At 41.5% G+C, this 19,987-nt stretch overlaps 1 protein-coding gene across 1 annotated transcript in view; it reads left to right on the top strand.

The window, feature by feature from the left end:
- The window catches only part of Me1 (malic enzyme 1), a 118,283-nt gene that overhangs the window by 73,413 nt on the left and 24,883 nt on the right, over positions 1-19,987 (top strand). Inside the window, exons 7-9 of the mRNA XM_036193171.1 lie at positions 9,098-9,207; positions 15,904-16,001; positions 17,929-18,042. Of these exons, the coding sequence (XP_036049064.1) occupies positions 9,098-9,207; positions 15,904-16,001; positions 17,929-18,042 (322 nt within the window). The remainder of the gene's footprint in view (positions 1-9,097; positions 9,208-15,903; positions 16,002-17,928; positions 18,043-19,987) is intronic.

Here is a 19,987-nt window from a genome sequence, read left to right as displayed (position 1 = left end):
ACCACCTGGTGCACAGACTGAAATTTTTATGTGTGCTAAAACTACACGAAGCATTTTCCTAAAGCCCCCAGAGAACTTCCTCAAGTCTTACAGTCAAAATTCTTTAACATATGTATAGAATTCTATGTATAGACTTATAAACAAAGCCCCAAGAAAACACAGACCATAGAGACACAACATTTTACAGTACATGCTGATTAGCAACTGCAAAGTAATCACACTGCAACAGTTTATTATCACTGAGTATTTTATTTGGTATCTTACTTTTCTAGAAGGAAATGGCCAGTAAATATGACAGGTCACTCAATCACGGTTTCAAATATTACCACACTTAAATCACAACTCTCGTGATAAATAACAGGATCACACTGGTCAAGCAATAACTAATATTTATGTGTCAGAGGTATTTGAATCTCTCAAGCCTGTGGTCCAGTACTAATAGTTTCACTTTAGAGATGAAACTGAAGGATAGGGAAATTGAATAACTCCCATTGTTGTCAAGCTGAAGAGCTGGGATACCCACCAAAGCAGTTCCAACAGCAGAGGTTCAAACTGTAACAGAGCCGCTGGTGATCTCAATGTGTGTTCTCATCAAACCTGCTGAGAGTATCCCTTAAGAGATATGCTGGTGGTAACTGCTGTGAAACAAACAGCAAGTATAGGTTGACTAGGGAAGGCCTTCAGCACATTTGGGGAAGAGAACTGGGCAGATTTCAGTCAGCATAGTAGAGATTTGTTGACCAAAACGATTCTTCTTAGATGAGTTCCACAATGGGTAGGAATGACTGGCTCTGTTTCCACTGCTGAGCTTAGCAACTGCCTGAAGGCTCCTCAGGCAGGTGGCTGGGACTGGAATACTGAAGTGGGTCTTATATGCAGCATGACATGAGAAATGGAGGCAAGGAGGGTCAATTCAAGGTCATTCTTGCTGTGTAATGAGTTTGAGATCAGTTCAAGACACTAGCACCCTGTCTCAAAACCAAAGAAGGGTCTAATATGTTCCACAGTAAGTTACCTGATGAAGGGCATACCGCGGGGCACATCTACAGGGCTGCCCAGCGTCTTCCTGCCGCTTCACAGATAGCACATACCATTCATAGCCACCAGACTTCCAGGACAGTGAAGGCAGACAGTGGCAAATGCTGAGGATGCCAAAGCCAGTTGTACACGGTGCCTTTAGGAAGATTTGTCCATGAATCACTATGGGACTGTGGTGAAGTTAGCGGCAGGGAATCTCCTCTGTAAGGAGACACGATGAACAGACATTGCACAGCAGCATTGTTTATAGAATGAGAAGCTGGAAACAGTCTAAATTGAAATGAACAGGCAACTGGAGTGAATATGTTGTTCCACATGTGTAGCATGTAATATTATAGCACAAAGCTGGTGCTTCAAGTATTCCCTTGGATACATCTAAGACTCAGGATTGAGGAAAACACTACAAAAAGACATATATCTCACTGCTCATCCCAAGCTCTTATTAATAAATAGCACCATAAAAATTAGATGTCAGCCAGGTAGTGATGGTGCATGCCTTTAATACCAGCACTCAGGAGGCAGAGTCAAGCAGATCTCTGAGTTTGAGGCCAGCCTGGTCTACAGAGTTCCAGGACAGCAAGGACTACACAGAGAAACCCTGTCTCAAAAAACAAACAACAAAAAACCCAACTAAGGCTGGAGAGATGGCTCAGCAGTTAAGAGCACTGGCTGATCTTCCAGATAACCCGTGTTCAATTCCCAGCAACCACATGGTATCTCACAACTGTCTAACTCCAGTTCCAGGGAGATCTGACACCTTCACACCAATGTACATCAAGTGAAAGTTAAATAAATTTAAAAAAACCCAACTAAACAAAAAACAGATTAGATGTCATTCAGTATCCATCCTATTTGTATAAATTACCCACATATATAGAGCTTAAAAGTAATGCTATCCTGTTTTGGGATATAGAATGGTTTGTATACATGAGTTGCTGAGTGATAAGGTGCAAGAGATAGCTCTGGCCTTGCTTGTTCTTAACATCTTCATCTCTAGACCAATGAAAATATGCTTCTTCCGACGCCCTCTCATGGCTAGATCATGAATGCACCATTTTCTGGCTGCTCTTGCTCTGAAACAACTCTGAACTCATACATCCTAACCTCTCATATAGTTTGTTTTGCTCCCGTATCTCTAAGGTTGCTTAAAACAACATATTCAAAGTTGAGTTCATGAACTTTTTACCATGCCTCCTTTTCTACCTGAGGCTTTGCGCTATGTGTGTGCATGCACACATGCGTGTGTATGTGTGTGTGCATGTGCAGGCACTTGTGCGTGTGTTCAGGGTGCATGTGGAGACTAGAGTTCAGTCTCAGGAATTATTTCTCATGAGCCATCTACCTTGTTTATGAGGCAGGGTCTCTTGGTGGTTAGGTCTCACTAGTTAGACTTAACTAGCTGACATGGAAGCCCCAGGTAGCCATCTGTGTTTGTGTCTCCAGTGCTGGGATTACAAATACATGCCATCAACCTGGAGTTTTTTAAAGGTAGGTTGTGAGGATCAACCTTAGGTTGTCATGCATGTATAGCAAGCTCTCTACCAACTGGGCTTTCTTCCCATCAGGCTCCCTTTCTCTTTACATACCTGCTTCCTCTCTCTTTACATTCTTGCTTTTCATCTCTTTACATACCTCTTCCTGTCTTTATATTCCTGCTTCCTGTCTCTTTACATACCTGCTTCCTGTCTCTTTACATACCTGTTTCCTGTCTTTTGCTTTCACCTATCACACTGTGGGCTGGAAATTAGGAATTTGTTCTTGATTTCTTCTTCCTCATTGTCTACTTCTTCTCACCTCATATTGTCCATTTTGTCTTTTGAACATTTCTCAGATCCATGTATTTCTCTCTTTCACATTCTCATTTCCAGATGGAAGCTTAGAATTCTGCAGCCACCTCCTTAGTGAACTCCCTGCATCTACCCTTGCCCGTCTCCAATACACATATACCCTGATTGTGATGCCCTAGTGTAGACATTGAGTGATTGTGTCACATTTCTGCTTTCCTCCTTCCTTTGGGGACCAAGTGTGAACTTTAACACAAATTAAAGGCACAACAAAACCCAATCCTGTTTACCTCTCTATTCTTAATTTTTGCTTTGTTTCCTTCCAAATCCTATGCTTTTAGTCATCTTGAATTGACTTCACTTTCTAGACTGTGCTGTAGATTTAGTTAATTCTAACACTGAACATGTTTGCTCTGCCTCTGGAATTCTTCTCCCTTTCTTACCAAACCCCCCTTCTCAATCATTTGCCCTGCTCTGTGGCTGGGTGCCCCACATTGCACATGGAAACTCTCTATCACTGTGTGCTCTAAGAGGAAAGCTGTTTAGAGGGCAGTTGACAAGTAAGGAAAGGAAGGAGGGTTTCTTTTGGGGAATAACAGGAACTAGTTAGATGAGGTCTCATTGCACCTAGGGCCTGAACTCGGTTGAGATTTAATGTAACACATTTTCAGTGGGGAAGGAAAACACTTCATTCCATTCCATTACCGATCCTTGAGAAGAGCTACATTGATGAGTAGAAGTGGGTGCAAGAAGGACAGAATGGATAAGTACAAGTTAGTCTTTATGATGTAATGGTCACCAAGAAAAATCAAGAAATCCCAGTATAATATAGTTGAAAGAATGCTAAGAAAAATGGCAGGAATACCTACTTGTCAAATAATACTGATACAAGGGAGCTGGAAATAGAAGCATTTCATAGTGTATTTGCTAGGAAGTGAACAGGGCTCTGTTCTTACATACTAGTGTGTATTGGATGTGAAGGATGCACATAGTCAGAGAGAATTTGAGATCACCTGTGCTAGCGCTCAAGATTACTCATGACCTGAAACTTAACTTTATTATATCTTGCTTATTTATTTCTTATTTGGGGAGGGGCGCACATGTGCCATAGCGTATATGTGGAGGTCAGTGGACACCTTGCAAGTATCAGTTCTTTTCATGCCTTTCATGCTGGTTCTGGGGATTGAACTCAGGTCATCAGGCTTAGTGGCAAGTGCCTTTATCTGCTGAGCCCTGCCGTTGGACCTGTTATAATATGAAATATAACAAGCATTGTTCATCTTCTGAAGTTCTTCAGTGTGATGTTATTAGCATCTCCTAGTACAGACTCTGGGACTCCCCGACTTATTCCTCCTTCACTTCTTGAGTCCTCGCCAGGGCCAAACCTAAGTCACCACTACTTAAAGCCTTTACTGGTCTCTGTGTGCCACCGATTGTGATCTGATTTGGAGTTTTGTGGTGCTGGTGATTAAACCCAGGACCCTGTGCGTGCTAAGGAAGCTCTCTGCACTGAGCTTCTCAGCCCCACTGATTGCTTTTAATCTAAACTTCTTTTAAGATCGTTTGATTGTATGTCTCGTCCTCCTAAGAAGTCTGTTTTCCAGTCAGCATGTTAAGGGCAAAATTGCTGCTAAGTTCATTAAGTATCTTCAAACCTCAATTCATTAACAAAATGAATCATTTGGAATAAATCCCCGTGAGGGATTCATCCATTATGAAGTACTGTGGGTCTTGGACACTGTGTGGTGGCATGCCCGTTACATATCCTAAAACATGATTTTACCCTACCTCTCAGGAAAATCCAAGCATGCATGGTCAAGTTGGTTACATGAACTCTTAATATTTTAAGAACAAAGAAAGACTACTGTTTTCACCAATGTTTGTCCATGTACACCTAGTCACAGGGTACAAGGTGTGTTGAATGCACACAAATGGCACCTTGCTGCTGTGATGATAGGGCTTTGACACTCGAGTTCAGAGGTGTGGTGAGGCTGTAGCTCAGTGTCAGAGTGCGTGCTCAGCACATGAGTGTCGTTGGTTGTTTCTCCACTCTTCTGCTCTTTACTCTGGGCGCCTCCCACCCAGCTCCCAAATAAATCACTCATGGAGGCTTACTCTTAACTGTGAATGTCTGCCCTTAGCTTGGCTTGTTGCTAGTCAGCTTTCCTTAACTTTAAATTGTCTTGTCAAGCTTTTGCCTTTGGGCCTTTATCTTTTTCTATTCCTGCATACTTTTCTTTGTTTCTTACTCCGTGGCTTGCTGTGTAGCTAGGTAGCTGGCGCCTGGTGACCTCCTCCTTCCTTTCTCATTCCTTCTTCCTTTTCTCCCAGATTTCTCCTTCTGTTAATTCTCTCTGCCTGCCAGCCCTTCCTATCCTTTCTCCTACCTCGCCATTGGACATTCAGCTCTTTATTAGACAATCAGGCGTTTTAGAAAGGCACCGTAACAGCTTCACAGAGTTAAACAAATGCAACATAAACAAAAGTAACATACCTTAAAATAATATTCTATAACACATGAGTGGTCAGCCCATACTTTACCTCTCTGAGCAGTATGAGCTCACTAAATGCTCAGTCCTTAGTCAAGAAGAACTCCAGTGTCTTCATCTGTGAAATGCATAATGACAGTGCCTTCCTTGCTGAATTGCTGAGAGAATTAAATTAGACAGTCCCTCTGAAATGTGGACCATACTGTCTGGCGCTTAGTCAGTTCTGGCCACAGCCATTAGTCACTGCAGTAAGGTGGTTTCCAGACTCAACACAGCCACAGAGAACACAAGCTCCAGAACTTTTACATGTCAGTTTTAGGGTATTTTTTGTTAGCTTTTAAAACTATACCTGCTATTTCATGCCAAATCTTGATTGTAAAATAGTAGGATCTTTTCACAGTTATATAGAGGTGAACTAGCTAACTCTTGAGAGTTCAATCACTTCTGATTTCATAGTGGCAAGGCTGCTTTAAGCTAAAACAAAATATCCCTTCCATGACTTTCTTTTTATTACATGGTGCAAGATGCGTGTATCACAAGATGAATTTAGAAATTCTAGGAGTGAAATCAGAGCTAACTACCAGTCAGGAAAAATCACAAAATTAAAATGGGTGTGTAGCATCTTCCAGAGGATTCTAAAACAGGCACATGAAAATGATAAGGTGTCCTATGTACCGATTTACTACCTAGGACCATTCCCAGATTGCACTGTGGAAACATTGTAGATTTATAGCTTCATACACTGTGTCCTGAGCACTGAAGGCAAACCACACTGGAGAGACTTCGTTTAACCACAGAGAAATTTAACCACAGAGAAATTGTAACAAACCCCAGACCACCAAACCAAGTAACTAGTAGATCCGGGAATAGACTTGAGAAGGCTCTGATACCTCCTCACAGACCACAGGCTGCTTCTTCTGAAGATAATGACAGACCATCTGCTGCTGTTCGTCCCCCAGAATATGACGCACCAGGAGCAAGCCGTAGGAGGGCATTGCCCAAACGACACTCAGTTTTTGGTTTCTGAAGGCTCCTTAGAAACAAGAGAATTAGAAAGGAGCCATCACAAACATCAGTAACTGCTGGCTGATATTTGTGTTTGGGGTACTTAGTTGCTACCACAGAGTTTACTTCTCTGCTGACATTTTCACAAGTGACAATTTATAACTATGGAAATGCTTCTTTTCAGTTCTTTAACACTTCCTAACTTCATGGAGAGCTTCCTTGGAATCTGAAGAACAGCACCATTATGTATGAGAACAGTTGTTTTCTTCCTGTCTCATCCCACTCTCCCAGTCTCCCTCCACCCTGTTCTTCTCTCTACCCGCAGTATATTCTACAGCACCCAAACAGTTGCTCCGAGAGCTCGTCTGCTTTGAATCTAACCCGTCAGCCTCACTTCCTCGGCTGCAAGGACTTCTGCCATTATTTGTCATTGGACACAATTTCTTGTACTTATCCACATTTCATACACAGTTCATATCAGCTGCTTAGAGCTACAGCTGCCCACAGTGAGCTGTGCTGTCCTACATCATTAACCGTCAAGACAGTCCCCCACAGACATGTCCACAGGCCACTAATCCAGGCAATTCCTCAATTGAGATTCTTCTCTCAGATGGTCTCATACCGTATCTAGTTGACAATCAAAGCTGTCTAGGACAAGCACCATCTAAGGACTTAATGGCACAGTGTAGGAGATTAGGAAAGCCATCTGCAGTGTCTATAATAGAAGACACTGTCCTTAAAATATAGAACCTTCTTATTAGGACAAGAAATGAAGGGACAGTAATAAAAATGAACCAAAGAACAGACAGTTTCCCAGAAAGAATTAAAATGACCAAGGAGATGCAGAAAGAATCAGAAAACAATGTAAGTTTCATTCGTCATTGAAATGAGACAAACCCCTCCAGTCTTCTACCACAGCAGCCATTGAAGAGCAGCAGACAGGTCTTTGTGCCATCCCATGGCCAGGGTCTTAACAAGGCCACAGGTGACCCAGTCCCTGCCAGGTAAGGTACAGCCACTGCAGTGGGCATCTCACCAAACATGTTAATTAGTATGTGATGAGATCTGAGAGGTCAGGTATGACAGGGACCTACTCAAGCTCTCCAAAGGCAGTCTTGAGTTCATCAGTACATGGGGGAGCACATACATCCTCTCAGGAGTCAAGAGGAGCCCAGTGGTATCCTGGCTGCCTTGAGGACAGTCGGTCTCAAAGGTCCCTTCCCTCCTCTGTATATAACAAAAACTTTACAGAGAAAGGGAGGGAGGAAAGATTGATTTAATCCCAATTTCTTTTGTGAATGTTACAGTGTTTTTAAGAGGTAGATCATTATGGACAAATATATGACATAGTATATCAGTAAATATAATGGATGAAAACAATGGAATGATGGACTTATAGTCATGGTGGTAGTGAGAGATGGATAGAGACAGAGGTCTGACACTGGTGTTGGGGAGTTTGCAACTATCCTCATTGAGGAAGAAGTGAGAAATGAGGACAAAGTTTAGTACTCTGTAGCAAGAACTTTCACTGTGCCGATGAAGGAAGTCACAGCTTTATGGAGTGTGGTCCAGAGAGAATAGGCATAAAGAAGAAAGCTATTTCTTAGTGAGGTGTGGAGACTGGTAAGGGGTTGAGCACTTGTAGACAAGTGTGGTGAAGCTGTCTTATCTGAATGTTTGTGTACCGCCAAAATCCATACACTAGAACTAATCCTCAGTGTGGAACTCTGAAGAGGAGGGCCTTTTGAGGGCCAGCCATCATGACGGATTAGTGCCCATGTGAAACAGGCTAATGGAAAGGAATGTGCTTGCTGCCTCTGCCATGCAAGCATACACAAGGAGATGCTCTCTGTTAGGAGAGAGTCCTTCCTGGACAGTGTCTGCGGCCACCTTAACCTTGGACTTGAGCCTCCAGAACTGTAAGCTCTATGTTTATATGTGATGCAGGACAAAGTAGTTTTACTTAATAGCATTAAGAATAAGACCTTTGGGTTTGTGTTAATGTCCACACAAACATGGAAACAAATGCTCAGGACTTCTCTGATCCTGGCCAAGCCGTACAGCTGGATTTATCTGCTGTCTTGCTAGAGTACGGTGGTATTCGGGGTCAGAAGAAGCAAAGGGATGAGGGAGTCCAGAGATTTATCCCATAGACTGTCGTTATAACTGCTTTTGGCATGCCTGGATGGAGGGGACCATCTGAGTTAGTGGGTTCAGGAGGACCAGGAGGAGGTCAGGCCTCACACACGCTGCACTGCAGCCCATTAGCGAGTGTGACATTTTCCCAACAGGGTTGTTTTCTTTCCACCTTTCATTTATTTTCCTTCTATTTTCCCTCGTTTTATAAACTCAGCATCTCAGCTTTGAAAATAATAGTCAATTAAAGCTTCATTAATGTGTCAGTTGACTTCTAAGTCTAGCTAGAAGCACTGTTTTCTTAATAACTATAATCCTTTGTTTATACATAGCTTTTATATTACATTTTACATACCTTTCATTTAACTCAGAGATTTTGTTTCTACTGAGTTTTAAATTCCTTGAGGATATGGATCATGTTTTGGACTGAGTTTTTGTCATCTGGTATTATCCCACAGTACCAACCCACTCCCTCTTTTGTGGTAAGTGTGATGTCAGTCCTTGCTGATAATGTGTTATACATTTGTGCTGAGAACCTAGACAGGGCTTTAAAAGGCATTGGTGTGCCTTTTCTGTGGGATAGTTTCAATGTCTCCTTAAAATGTTATTTCATTAACTTCTAAAATGCATGTTTTTGCCTCATAGATATGGCATGGATTGCCTTATTCAGTTTGAAGATTTTGCCAATCTGAATGCATTTCGTCTCCTGAACAAGTATCGGAACAAGTATTGCACATTTAACGATGATATTCAAGGTAATCACATTTCACTATGTATGGATCAAGAATAACAACTGGTAGTCTCTAGTCAGACGAGAGATATGCAGTGACCTGTGTGAGCAAAGGTAGGAAGGGGCACAGAGAAGATATCCAGAAAGATCATGTCACAAAGTGATTTAGACATGAAAGACACACAGGAGCTTGGCATGCAGCTCCAGGGTGTTTGTTCCCTACCCCACCATACACATCAGAAAAGGAGGAACAAGGTTAAAACTGTATGCACACTTGAGGTGACTACTATAAAACACTGGGAATAAACTGAAGGACTGACATTGCAGGTGGTGAGAACATTATCACAGGGATCCAACAGGACAAGTTTGTGCAGTGAAGCATTACGAGAGAGAGAAACTTTGAGCTGAGAAAGCACATGTTAGGGATGTGATAGGTTATAGACAATACATTGTCATTCAGATCAGAAACTTCCATAGTTTTACAACTTTGGGAGGTCAGTAACTTTCAAAATTAATTTTCTATTCTGAAAGTTTTGTAATCTCTGGAAAGCTGTCATAGGTAGTGAGAAAATAGATACTTCAACTCTCATCTGCACTAAATAATTTCTACCATGAGCTATAAATTCTTTAGTAATAAAACAACAAATTAAAGCTTAAACAGTATTGTTGTATCATTTTAATGAAATTATAGAATTATGTACCTGTGCATATAGAAAAGGTACATATACAGAAATCCAACAAGATAAATAGATGAAAAATAATATCTGAAATTAGTTCATAGCTTTTTATTCAGATCCAGTAGATATTAGGTACCTGTTTAAAAAAAAAAAAAAACAGGATTTTTGTTGGATGATCGTAGTCATAATTTCTGGTTCTCTTTCACATTTGAGAAATCACCCTAGAATGTACTATATTATATATTCATGAGCTCCCAGAAATCTGATAAAATCTCCAGCTATTATGACTTAATAAAGAAAGAAATCTGTGAAAATAGACTGCACATTATTTGAGGATATAAATGTATATACTCCTTGGCCATGGTCTCTAAGCCCCACTCCTGTAAGTACTATCTGTTTTTCGGGACAAGGTCTCACTCTGTACAGATGGACCTCAAACTCTAAGCATCCTGTTGGCTGAGATCACACGAGCCACAAGCCTGGCATATGAACAGTCTGCTGCATTCTAGTTGATATTTCAGGCACATGCTTTGGCTGTGCCCCTTTGTCTTGGCTGTGTGTGGTTTTCTATTCAAGCTCTTATTTTCTGTCCCTCGCTGCCCCCCCCCCCCCAACATCTAGGCCTTCTAGGAAAGTCTTGGAACCTGTTTGATTATGGTTAAGGACAAACAGGTAGAGGTACTTAGTTCTAGCAACTTGAGGACCGTGATGGCTTCCCTCCCACTGCTGTGCGTGTTTTTCAGCCTTGTCTTGGTGTCTCTGTAGCACTCAGCACTGCCGTTGCCTTTTCTGGAACTGCTCTTGTCTGTGGCCCCATCACATACCTGCTGACTTCCTCCTCCTGCTCGGCTGCTCTCACTCTTCGCTCAGCTAGCCTGTGACAGAGCACTGCAGGCCTTTCCTCTCGCTTTAGTACTATTCTCTTAGCTCATATTCCATATTCTGACATTCAGCTCGCACGGTTATTTCTGCATTTAGGATTTCTGTGAACTCCAGGGCGGTATGTTCGTCTGTTTATTAACAGCTCTTCTTGGATATCTCAGAGTTACCTCATTCTGAAACCATTCCAGAGCAAACCCATTTCCCCCCGCAACCCGACCTTCTTTCCCTCTGGTCTCCTCAGGGAATTTCAGCCAAGTGCTTCCCGTCACCAAGTCCCCTGATGTCTTCTCATAAAGACTGGACTCTTCCACTGATGGGTCTGTTGCTGATGTTTTCTAAGAAGTCCATCCTTGTGCACTTGCTTCTTCGTTGTGCATAGTTCCTGGAGAGTCACTTCACAGACAGCTGCAGATTTCCTGGAGTAGAGTGTTTAGAGGATTTCAGAAGGAAGTCCAGAGTTTCCAGGCACTAAGAAGTGAGCTATAGAAAGGAAGTCTGGTTTTACTGTGCTGCAGCCCCGACTCTAGGCTACCTTATATAATGATAGAGTGGCTTTAATGCACACACATGCACACTTTGCAGTGCAGCCTACTATCTATAAGTCACTCATCAGTTCATTTTTAGGTAGTCTCTAGCAGCCTCTAGTGAATGGTTGAACAAGCCTTTTGAGGGCTGTGAGATGTATATCAGTGGTGGACACTTGCCTATCATGTACAATGCCCTGGGTCTATCCCCAGCACTTCAAAATCAACAGAAAAAACCTATATCTTAGTCTCCTATAGTGTGTTATACCTTTGCATTTTGTGGTTCTCCAGAAATATGTATAAGGATGCTAAGACCAGCAGCACATGATTGAGAACCATTATACAGAATTAATGGGAACCAAAATTCAGTTTAAGAAGGTTAAAATCACCAAACAAAATAGGAATTTGAGTGACAATTTCTACCAGGACCAGCACTTAAGGTTAGGGTCTGGGGCATATCAGAAGTAAAGCCTAGAATTTAATGCAGGAGTCAAGTCAAGGTCAGGAAAAGTGTGTGAAGCATGCTGAAGATGCTGGAGAATGCTCCAGGCTGGCCAGCGTGGAGGCAGGAAAATCAACGGCTTTCCACCCTAGCTGCCTGTACACACAATGCTTGCCTATTTTCTCATAGGGACTTCAGAATAATACTTTCTTAGGAAGGAAAATACAGGTCTGAGAAACATTCATCTGATTCCTTCGTAGAGAAAGCCTGCAGGAAGTCCTTCCGTTTGACTAGAGATGGGCAAACCACCCTGAGCACCTCTCCAGAGTTGAGTCCCTGTGACGACAGGTTTTCTCCTCATTTTTCCCTTTTCTCTTTTGAACCCTGTGCTCTTCCTGTTAGGCCCATGGATGTTGTCAATGAAAACAATTATGCAACCATTTCAGCCCTGCAATGCAGATAAGTGCTTTTGCATCCTGGCCTTGAAGGGACTTTTTTCTTTTTCTTTTGAAACAGATGTGTTATTTAAAGATACTGTTTTATGAAAATTATTTGATTTAAGGAAAACATAGCCAACTGTACTAGTAATATAAAATAATCTTAAATGACATCAGGTTTGCTTTCAAGTCATTTTATGCTTTAGGCCATCTCCTCCAGGGAGTTTCCTGTCCTCTCTTTGTAGCTGTTCTCTGACTGCTGAGATTCTGCTCTGTCTGCTGGCAATTGCTTGCTGTTAGTATTCTTAGAGTTAAGAAGATTGCGTGTGTGGTCCTCCATATCAAGTAGATAGATTTCACTTAGTTTTTCTCAGTATAGCATTACTCCCTGCCCTCCATTATTCCCTGTGCCTGATGCTTTCTAGTCCGTATCTCTGTTTGTTTGTTTTTAAATCTTTTCTGTTGCGTTAGTTTGTAGGGGAGAGGAATACTAGTATATACATTTTGCTCTCTTCCACAGGGAACCATCCCTGCCTTCCTGCCCTACACATGCTTCTGCTGCTCTGTATGCCCTGGAATGCAAGGCTGTGGGCATCTCCCATGCCCTGCACTGCTGCTGCATGCTCTAACCTTGAACTTGGCCTACGTAAACCCACCGTCTTCCTCAATACTTCTAGTGGCGTCTGTTCTATTAATAGCACATGAGAATTTTATAGTTATTTCATTACAAATTGGTCTTGTTAATTATATAATGTAATTTTTAGTTTTAAGTAGATTTAACAAATTACTGTGCCAGTGTAAAGGTCTGATTTTATTGTTGTTTTTGAGACAGGCTGGCCTTGAACTTTGCATCATCCAGCTATAAACTAAGATTAGCCAGCAGTTGAGGTCATTCTTTGGTAAAAGATCAGAGAGATTTACAGCCACAGCAAAACTTCTGTGTGTCTTAAAGACATACTACTTGCAAATTTATGCTGGGATAGAGTAGCTCTTATCCACAGTATTTGGTAGCAGGAGCATTTTGAATTTCATATTTTTCCTGATTTTAGACTATGTGTTTGCATTTATATAATGAGACGTTTTGAGGCTGGGATCCAAATCTAAACACAAACTTCATTGTGTCTTGGGTATACCATGTACATGTAAGTACAGTAACGTCACACAGCATCTGAGTACTTGCATTCTAGCTACAACTCATAAGATCAGGTGCGAGACATCTGCTGTCATGTCAGGGCTCAAAACACTCAGAGTCTGGGGGCTGGAGATGGCTCGGCAGTTAGGAACATTTGCTGTTCTTACATGGGACCAGATTTCAAATCCCAGCACCCACACTGGACGCTGCAGCACCATCTTCTGGCCCCTGTTGGCACTGCACTCAGATGCACACACATACACATGCACATTGTACAATTAAAAATCATTTAAAAACTTGAGAGTCTGAAAGAATGGGAAATTTCTACTGGAGACACACAGCCTATGGAACTTTTTACGAATTTGAAGGAAGCCTGTCTCTTTAGTACCGTGGTAACAATACTGGGTCCTCTTTAACAGCAGCAGTCCAAGAACAGGCCTTCCCCTGTCTGATTTAAGTTTAATATAACATTTAAAACAATTAGGTGATTTATTTTACAAACAAGTTTTTATAAAATTTTAATTTTCTGCACTTGCTTCTCCACAAACACATTTAAAGTAGCTGCAAACTGTGTACAAGAATTGTGTTCGCAGGTTGGAGAGACGGCTCAGTGGTCAAGAGCACTGACTGCTCTTCCAGAGGCCCTGAGTTCAACTCCCAGTACCCATATGTTGGCTCACAACCATCTATAGTGGGATCTGATGCCCTCTTCTGGAATAAAGGCGTACATGCAGATAGAGCACTCATATACATAAAAAATGAAAAAATAAATCTTAAAAAGAAAATAGTCATTTTCACATTAAATTTTTGGTAGTTCTAAACTATGTTTCTGATCTTACCAACTGATGCTATGACGAAAAGACTAGACATCCTGTTATGTTGCTAGGAAATGCATGGAATATATATATATACACATATACATATATATGTATATATTCCAGTACAGTGAGAGGAGACTCATTCTGCTTGTTTATCCATGTCTGCAGTAAAGCATTTTGAATTTTATTAGAATGAACTGGCATCATCACAGGACAATGGCACATTTTAATTAGACAACAAAACCTCATATGTCTGTCTCCAAGTGTCCAGTTCCACGAAAAACAAAACAAAAACCCGAATAACACCCAGCAGTGATGCTGGTAGTGTTCCAACATTAACTTTTCAGCTAGTTAAATCCTATGAAACTGGGACAATCAGTAGATATCTTGGAATTATATGATCCCAGAGTTGGAAGTGAACTTACAATTTCTCACATCTAACTTTGGACTGATTTTCATCAGAAGAACCCAAGAAGAGCTAGTGTGTGACGCTGCTTGTGAGTAATTACTTAATATGGTAACTGGATGTCTGTTCCCCCTAGTGTCATCTGTTAGCAGTTCTCATGAGCGTGTCATGGTGTACGAGGCAGACATCATGGCATATTTCCTATATAAATCAGCCATATTTTGTACAGGATTTCTTTTGTTGTGGTTTGGGGGATTTAACTCAGGCCTTTTGTGCACTAGACAAACATTCTGCACTGAATCACATCGTCAGCTCTTTAGACTTGCATTTTAAATTACGTACAAAACAATGGGTTTTCGCAATGTTTCCCCAGTTCATAAACATTGCAGTGGTCTTATATCTTTTCAGATCTAGATTTTACCAGGTAAAGGTATTTAAAGTTTGTCTAGACTTTGCTGCTCACCTGAGTGATACTGAAAAAGTAGAATGTTATCTTGGAGGTGTAAAATGTTCATGAAGCTGGAAGGCATTGCAAGAAACTGCAGTTCTATTTCAGGAATGAGCCATAAAGAGATTGAGCTGTGCAGTCATGTTTAGAGCCAGAGTGCTAGTACCTGGTCTGCGCTGTGGTGAAGTCCTGTGATTAAAATGGCGCCACTTCTGAGAACACAGGGATACATGCAAACAGAACACTGTATATGTAATAAATAAATACGTCTTCAAAAAAATAAATTCTAAACATATCTGAAACACCATTGCCACTACCCCATCAGAGCAAGCATTTACTGTGCACCTCCTTTGTGGAGGGAACCAACAATGGATTTCAAAACCTTGAGAACATTTAGGTAGAAAAAATGCTCTTCTGTGTCATACAATAAAATCATTTTACAAATGAGTAAAACAGATTACAAAATTATTTCTCTAAATTCTTCCAGCTAGTAAGCAGGGTGAACTGAAATCCACATGTATCCAAACTCTAGCAAAGCATGGTGGTATATTCCTGTAATCCCAATATTCAGGAGGCCGAGGCAGGATGATTGCAAGTTTGAGGCCATCCTGCTCACATGCAGTTTAAGTTCTGCCAGGGCTACATGAGACCCTGCCTTAAAAATTTAAAATCAAAAATGGGAACCAAACAGAACCCAGGCCCATGCTGTTACCCACCATCAAAGCAAGTCCCAGGGTCCCCTTTTAGGAAAGATTTCAAAGATTTAAGCTACTGTCTTAAAATACTGATGTCCCTAGCCTAATAGTCTTGCCTCATAGGCCAGCATGGAGACAGACACACGGTTCTCTTTTTGTCCCTCTGAACCTGTCATGTGGTGATTTGGGCATGGGATAAAAGCTTAGACTCTGGCAGATCCATCTGAGGATTGCTCAAGGATATTTATCACTTGTTTTAGGAACAGCGTCCGTTGCGGTTGCGGGTCTCCTTGCAGCTCTTCGAATAACCAAGAACAAGCTCTCTGATCAGACAGTGCTGTTCCAGGGAGCTGGAGAGGTACTTCCTGTGTACTGCTTACTGCGTCTCGACTACCACGTGGCCAGCTTTAGCTCAGTACTTAAGGCCTTGAATGCTCTCGTAGTGGTATATTACAGGTGTAAACTGAAGGTTCTACAGGTTTTAAGGCATCTTACATCATTACAGGAGACTTTGGAAGTGTAAATCAGTTTAACAGCTTAAATTTGTGAAATTATCAAATATTACCCTTGAGTGTGTTATGCATGTTTAAGGCTTGATACAGAATCAAGTTACCAATGTGTGTTGCATATGACAACCTCAATGAATTGAAGTTAGAATACCTATCGCCCACTGTCATAGTCATAAGTATTCACAGCTCCACATACAGTCCAACCTGTACATATACAACTGTGATTGTTTTTAAGAAAATCATTGGATTAAAGATACATAGTACATTAAAACTATTCAACATTATAACCAAGACATTTGAAATCATTGGAAGAAACTGTGTAAGACCAAATTACATAGTTTATTGACATCATTGCCAATACTCATTTAGAAGAAAGCCAATTCACCTCCCAAACGGAATAAAAATGTTAATTTTTTGTGAGAAAACTTACAAATCTCTCACAATTCAAAAATGAGAAAATACAATGGCTAGATAGTCATTTTGAGAAAAAAATTTAAATTTACTATGACTATAAAGAAAACAAGTTGACGGGGGCTGGAGAGATGGCTTAGAGGTTAAGAGCACTGACTGCTCTTCCAGAGGTCCTGAGTTCAATTCCCAGCAACTACATGGTGGCTTATAACCATCTGTGATGAGATCTGGTGCCCTCTTCTGGCCTGCAGGCATACATGCTGTACACATAATAAATAAATAATTTTTTTTTTTTTTTTTTTTTTTGAGACAGGGTTTCCCTGTGTAGCTTTGTGCCTTTCCTGGAACTCGCTTTGTAGACCAGGCTGGCCTCGAACTCACAGAGATCCACCTGGCTCTGCTTCCTAAGTGCTGGGATTAAAGGTGTGTGCCACCAACGCCTGGCATAAATAAATAAATCTTTAAAAAAAAGAAAAGAAAAGAACAAAACAAGTTGTTACATGGGTAGAAATGTATACATGCTATGTTTTCATTTTGCTTATTTTGAAATTAAACTTATGAACTAGAGCTAAAGTGAATACATGAAAACATTCACTTTCAAACTGAAATTACAGTCCAGCCTACCTAACAGCCCTGGTATGTTAGCTCCATTCTAGTAAGCCCCTCTGTAGTTCCACAAGTTTCTGGTAAATGACACAGGTCAGTTCCTGATTCTCAGCAGGAAAAACAATATCCTGGTTGGATGACTTGTGGGCCCTGGTTTGTTCCTGAAAAGATGAGGTCTGTGGCATGTCACAGATTTTCGCAGATTCCATCAAATTCCAAATAAGATGGTTTCGTTAATATTGGGAGAGATTTTGGAGTGCTTTCTTTGCATAAATTAAGAGAGTGAGTAAACGCTGGGCAACATGTATTTCCTTTCGATTTTATGCTGTCGGGATCTTATCCAATGAGCTCGCTTCGGTGTTCAAGCTCAGCTGGAGGAGAGTCTTCCTGACAGTAAGCCAGATGGTCCAGTGAGCCAGGCCGACGGTTGAGTGTGTTAGATGTGGTGTTTGGTGTTGTGCCGGTCCTGGTTGTGTGACTAGAATCAGATATTCCGACAATCAGGGTGTCACTGGTATATCTGTGCTGACCAGCCAACTGTTCGCAATGGTTGTGTTGTGGAGTAAATAGTGGTCATTTTGCACACCCAAATGTGACAAAACTGCTGAGCTCCTCGTTCGAATCTGTGACTAAAGCTCTGAAACTCAGTGGCAGAGTGTTTTAAAATTCCTTACTAATGGACAAAATGATAAGTTTGTTACCCTCAAGAAGACGTGTGGAACAAGTGTAGAAAACTTTATTTTTATACTTTCTTTTCAGGCTGCCTTGGGGATTGCTCACCTGATTGTTATGGCCATGGAGAAAGAAGGTTTATCAAAGGAGAAAGCCCAAAAAAAGATATGGCTGGTTGACTCAAAAGGATTAATTGTTAAGGTAAGAAAGGACCACTTCCTGTGCCTGTCCTAATGACCATTTGAAAGACCGCTCATTGTTGTTGTTACCCCTTTAAGAAGCCGTTCTGTGTCGGGGTTGGTGGCGCACGCCTTTAATCTCAGCACTCGGGAGGCAGAGCCAGGCAGATCTCTGTGAGTTCGAGGCCAGCCAGGAAAGGCGCAAAGCTACACAGAGAAACCCTGTCTCGAAAAACAAAAAAAACAAAACAAAACAAAAAAAGAAGCCATTCTGAAAGGTTAGCGTTTATGGGCGAGGGAGGTCAGTCAGCCAAGTGCTGACCGTGCAAGCCCAAGAACTTGAGGTCAGTCCCCAAAACCTACATTTCAGAGAGCCAAGCTCAGTGGCACAAGCTTGTAATCCAGTGGTGAGGAAGCCCAGATAGGTGGGACCCTGGAGCTTGTGGGCCAGCTAGTATAACCCTATAACCTACTGGGTAAGTTCTAGGTCAGTGAGAGAACCTGTCTGAGGCAAAGAAGTGATAGACAGGTAAACAGCTATGCCTGGAGTTACATACATGTGCACCTGTAAACCCAAGACGGTAGGTACACACACACACATTCACACGCACACACACATTCACACATGCACGCATGCACTAATAAACACAGATGATCATGCCATTCAGATGTACTGATATGCTCCTGAATGAAGAGGAAAACTGTCTCGGGAATGTCTTCCATTGTGAGTGGACCCTCACAACTCTGGATCATCAGTGCTCTAGAATTAGCTCAGTTTTCCACGGAGGCAGCTGGATGCAGGCACAGATGAGACACCTCTGCAGCACACTTTGGGAAGAGCTGTTTGTCACACACAGCTGGTTAGGAAAGAAGGAGGGAGTAAGAGAACTACCCACATACCTGCTGCTTTGCCACAGTTCTTGAAGTTGAAGGGATCGTGAGGAGAAGGACTTAGTAGATGGGCTGTCGGAATGACAGAGGCCTCCTTTGTGCGGTTATTGTGAGAACCTTGTAGTGACGGGTATGGGACCTGGCTGCTGCATGACTTCTGTCACTGGGGTGTCACTCTTGTAAACTTGTATAAAATTCACACAAACCTCCTTTTGTAAAGACTGATCAGTGTTAAGCTGTGTCTTCTGCAGCATGCATGGAAATGATCTGAATGTGACTTTCAGGAAGGTCGGCCTACACATATCCAGAGCTTTTGGAAGTTGATATTGCCAAGCCAATGGTTTCCATTCTTGGAAATCTGTCCTAGAATTAGTATGTTTATATTGTTTTAGGTGTGAGGATATTGTGAAGACAGTATTTGCAATGGTGATGTTTTATCATATGTTAATTATAATGGTGATCTGTTACATTCCAAAACGTAATAGTCATATAGATTGTGGAATAGCTGCAAGTATGATAACTACATTAAAAACTGTTTTCAAAGAGCAGGAAATGACTTAGATCAATCAGTGGGAAAAAAGAAAACGCATGTTTTATATAGTACTTGACTTAAATATATGATGTCTGAGAGATACAGAAGACAAACATCAAGTGCTTTTGACTTTATAAGGTTATTATTACAGTTGTTAGAATGCTGGAGTCCAAGCCCAGGGCTTTGCACATCCTTGGTAAATGCTACCCCACTGAACCATACCCCTTGTTCCTAGAACTTAGTGTGTTGGATCTTTTTGTATATTTCAAGTTCCTAGCAACTGTAATTCTTAAAAGCTAGAAAAAAATGTTTAAAATGGTCCTACATTGACAATTTTTGCCTTAAAAGGAGAGAAAGTCTATGTGTAGCTATTAATTTAAAAGTGCTGAATGTTGCTTTTTTTTTGAGATAGGGTTTCACTTAACCCTGGATGACCTGAACCTCATTCTGTAGACCAGGCTGGCCCCAAACTCACAAAGATCCACCTGCCTCTGCCTTCCGAGTGCTGGGATTAAAAGTGGGTGCCACCACCATCAGGCAACTA

The sequence above is a fragment of the Onychomys torridus genome, chromosome 7 (genome assembly GCF_903995425.1).
Source record: "Onychomys torridus chromosome 7, mOncTor1.1, whole genome shotgun sequence".
Taxonomy (NCBI): Eukaryota; Metazoa; Chordata; class Mammalia; order Rodentia; family Cricetidae; genus Onychomys; species Onychomys torridus.
Note: the sequence above shows the minus strand (reverse complement) of the source record. Positions and strands in the feature narration are given on the sequence as shown.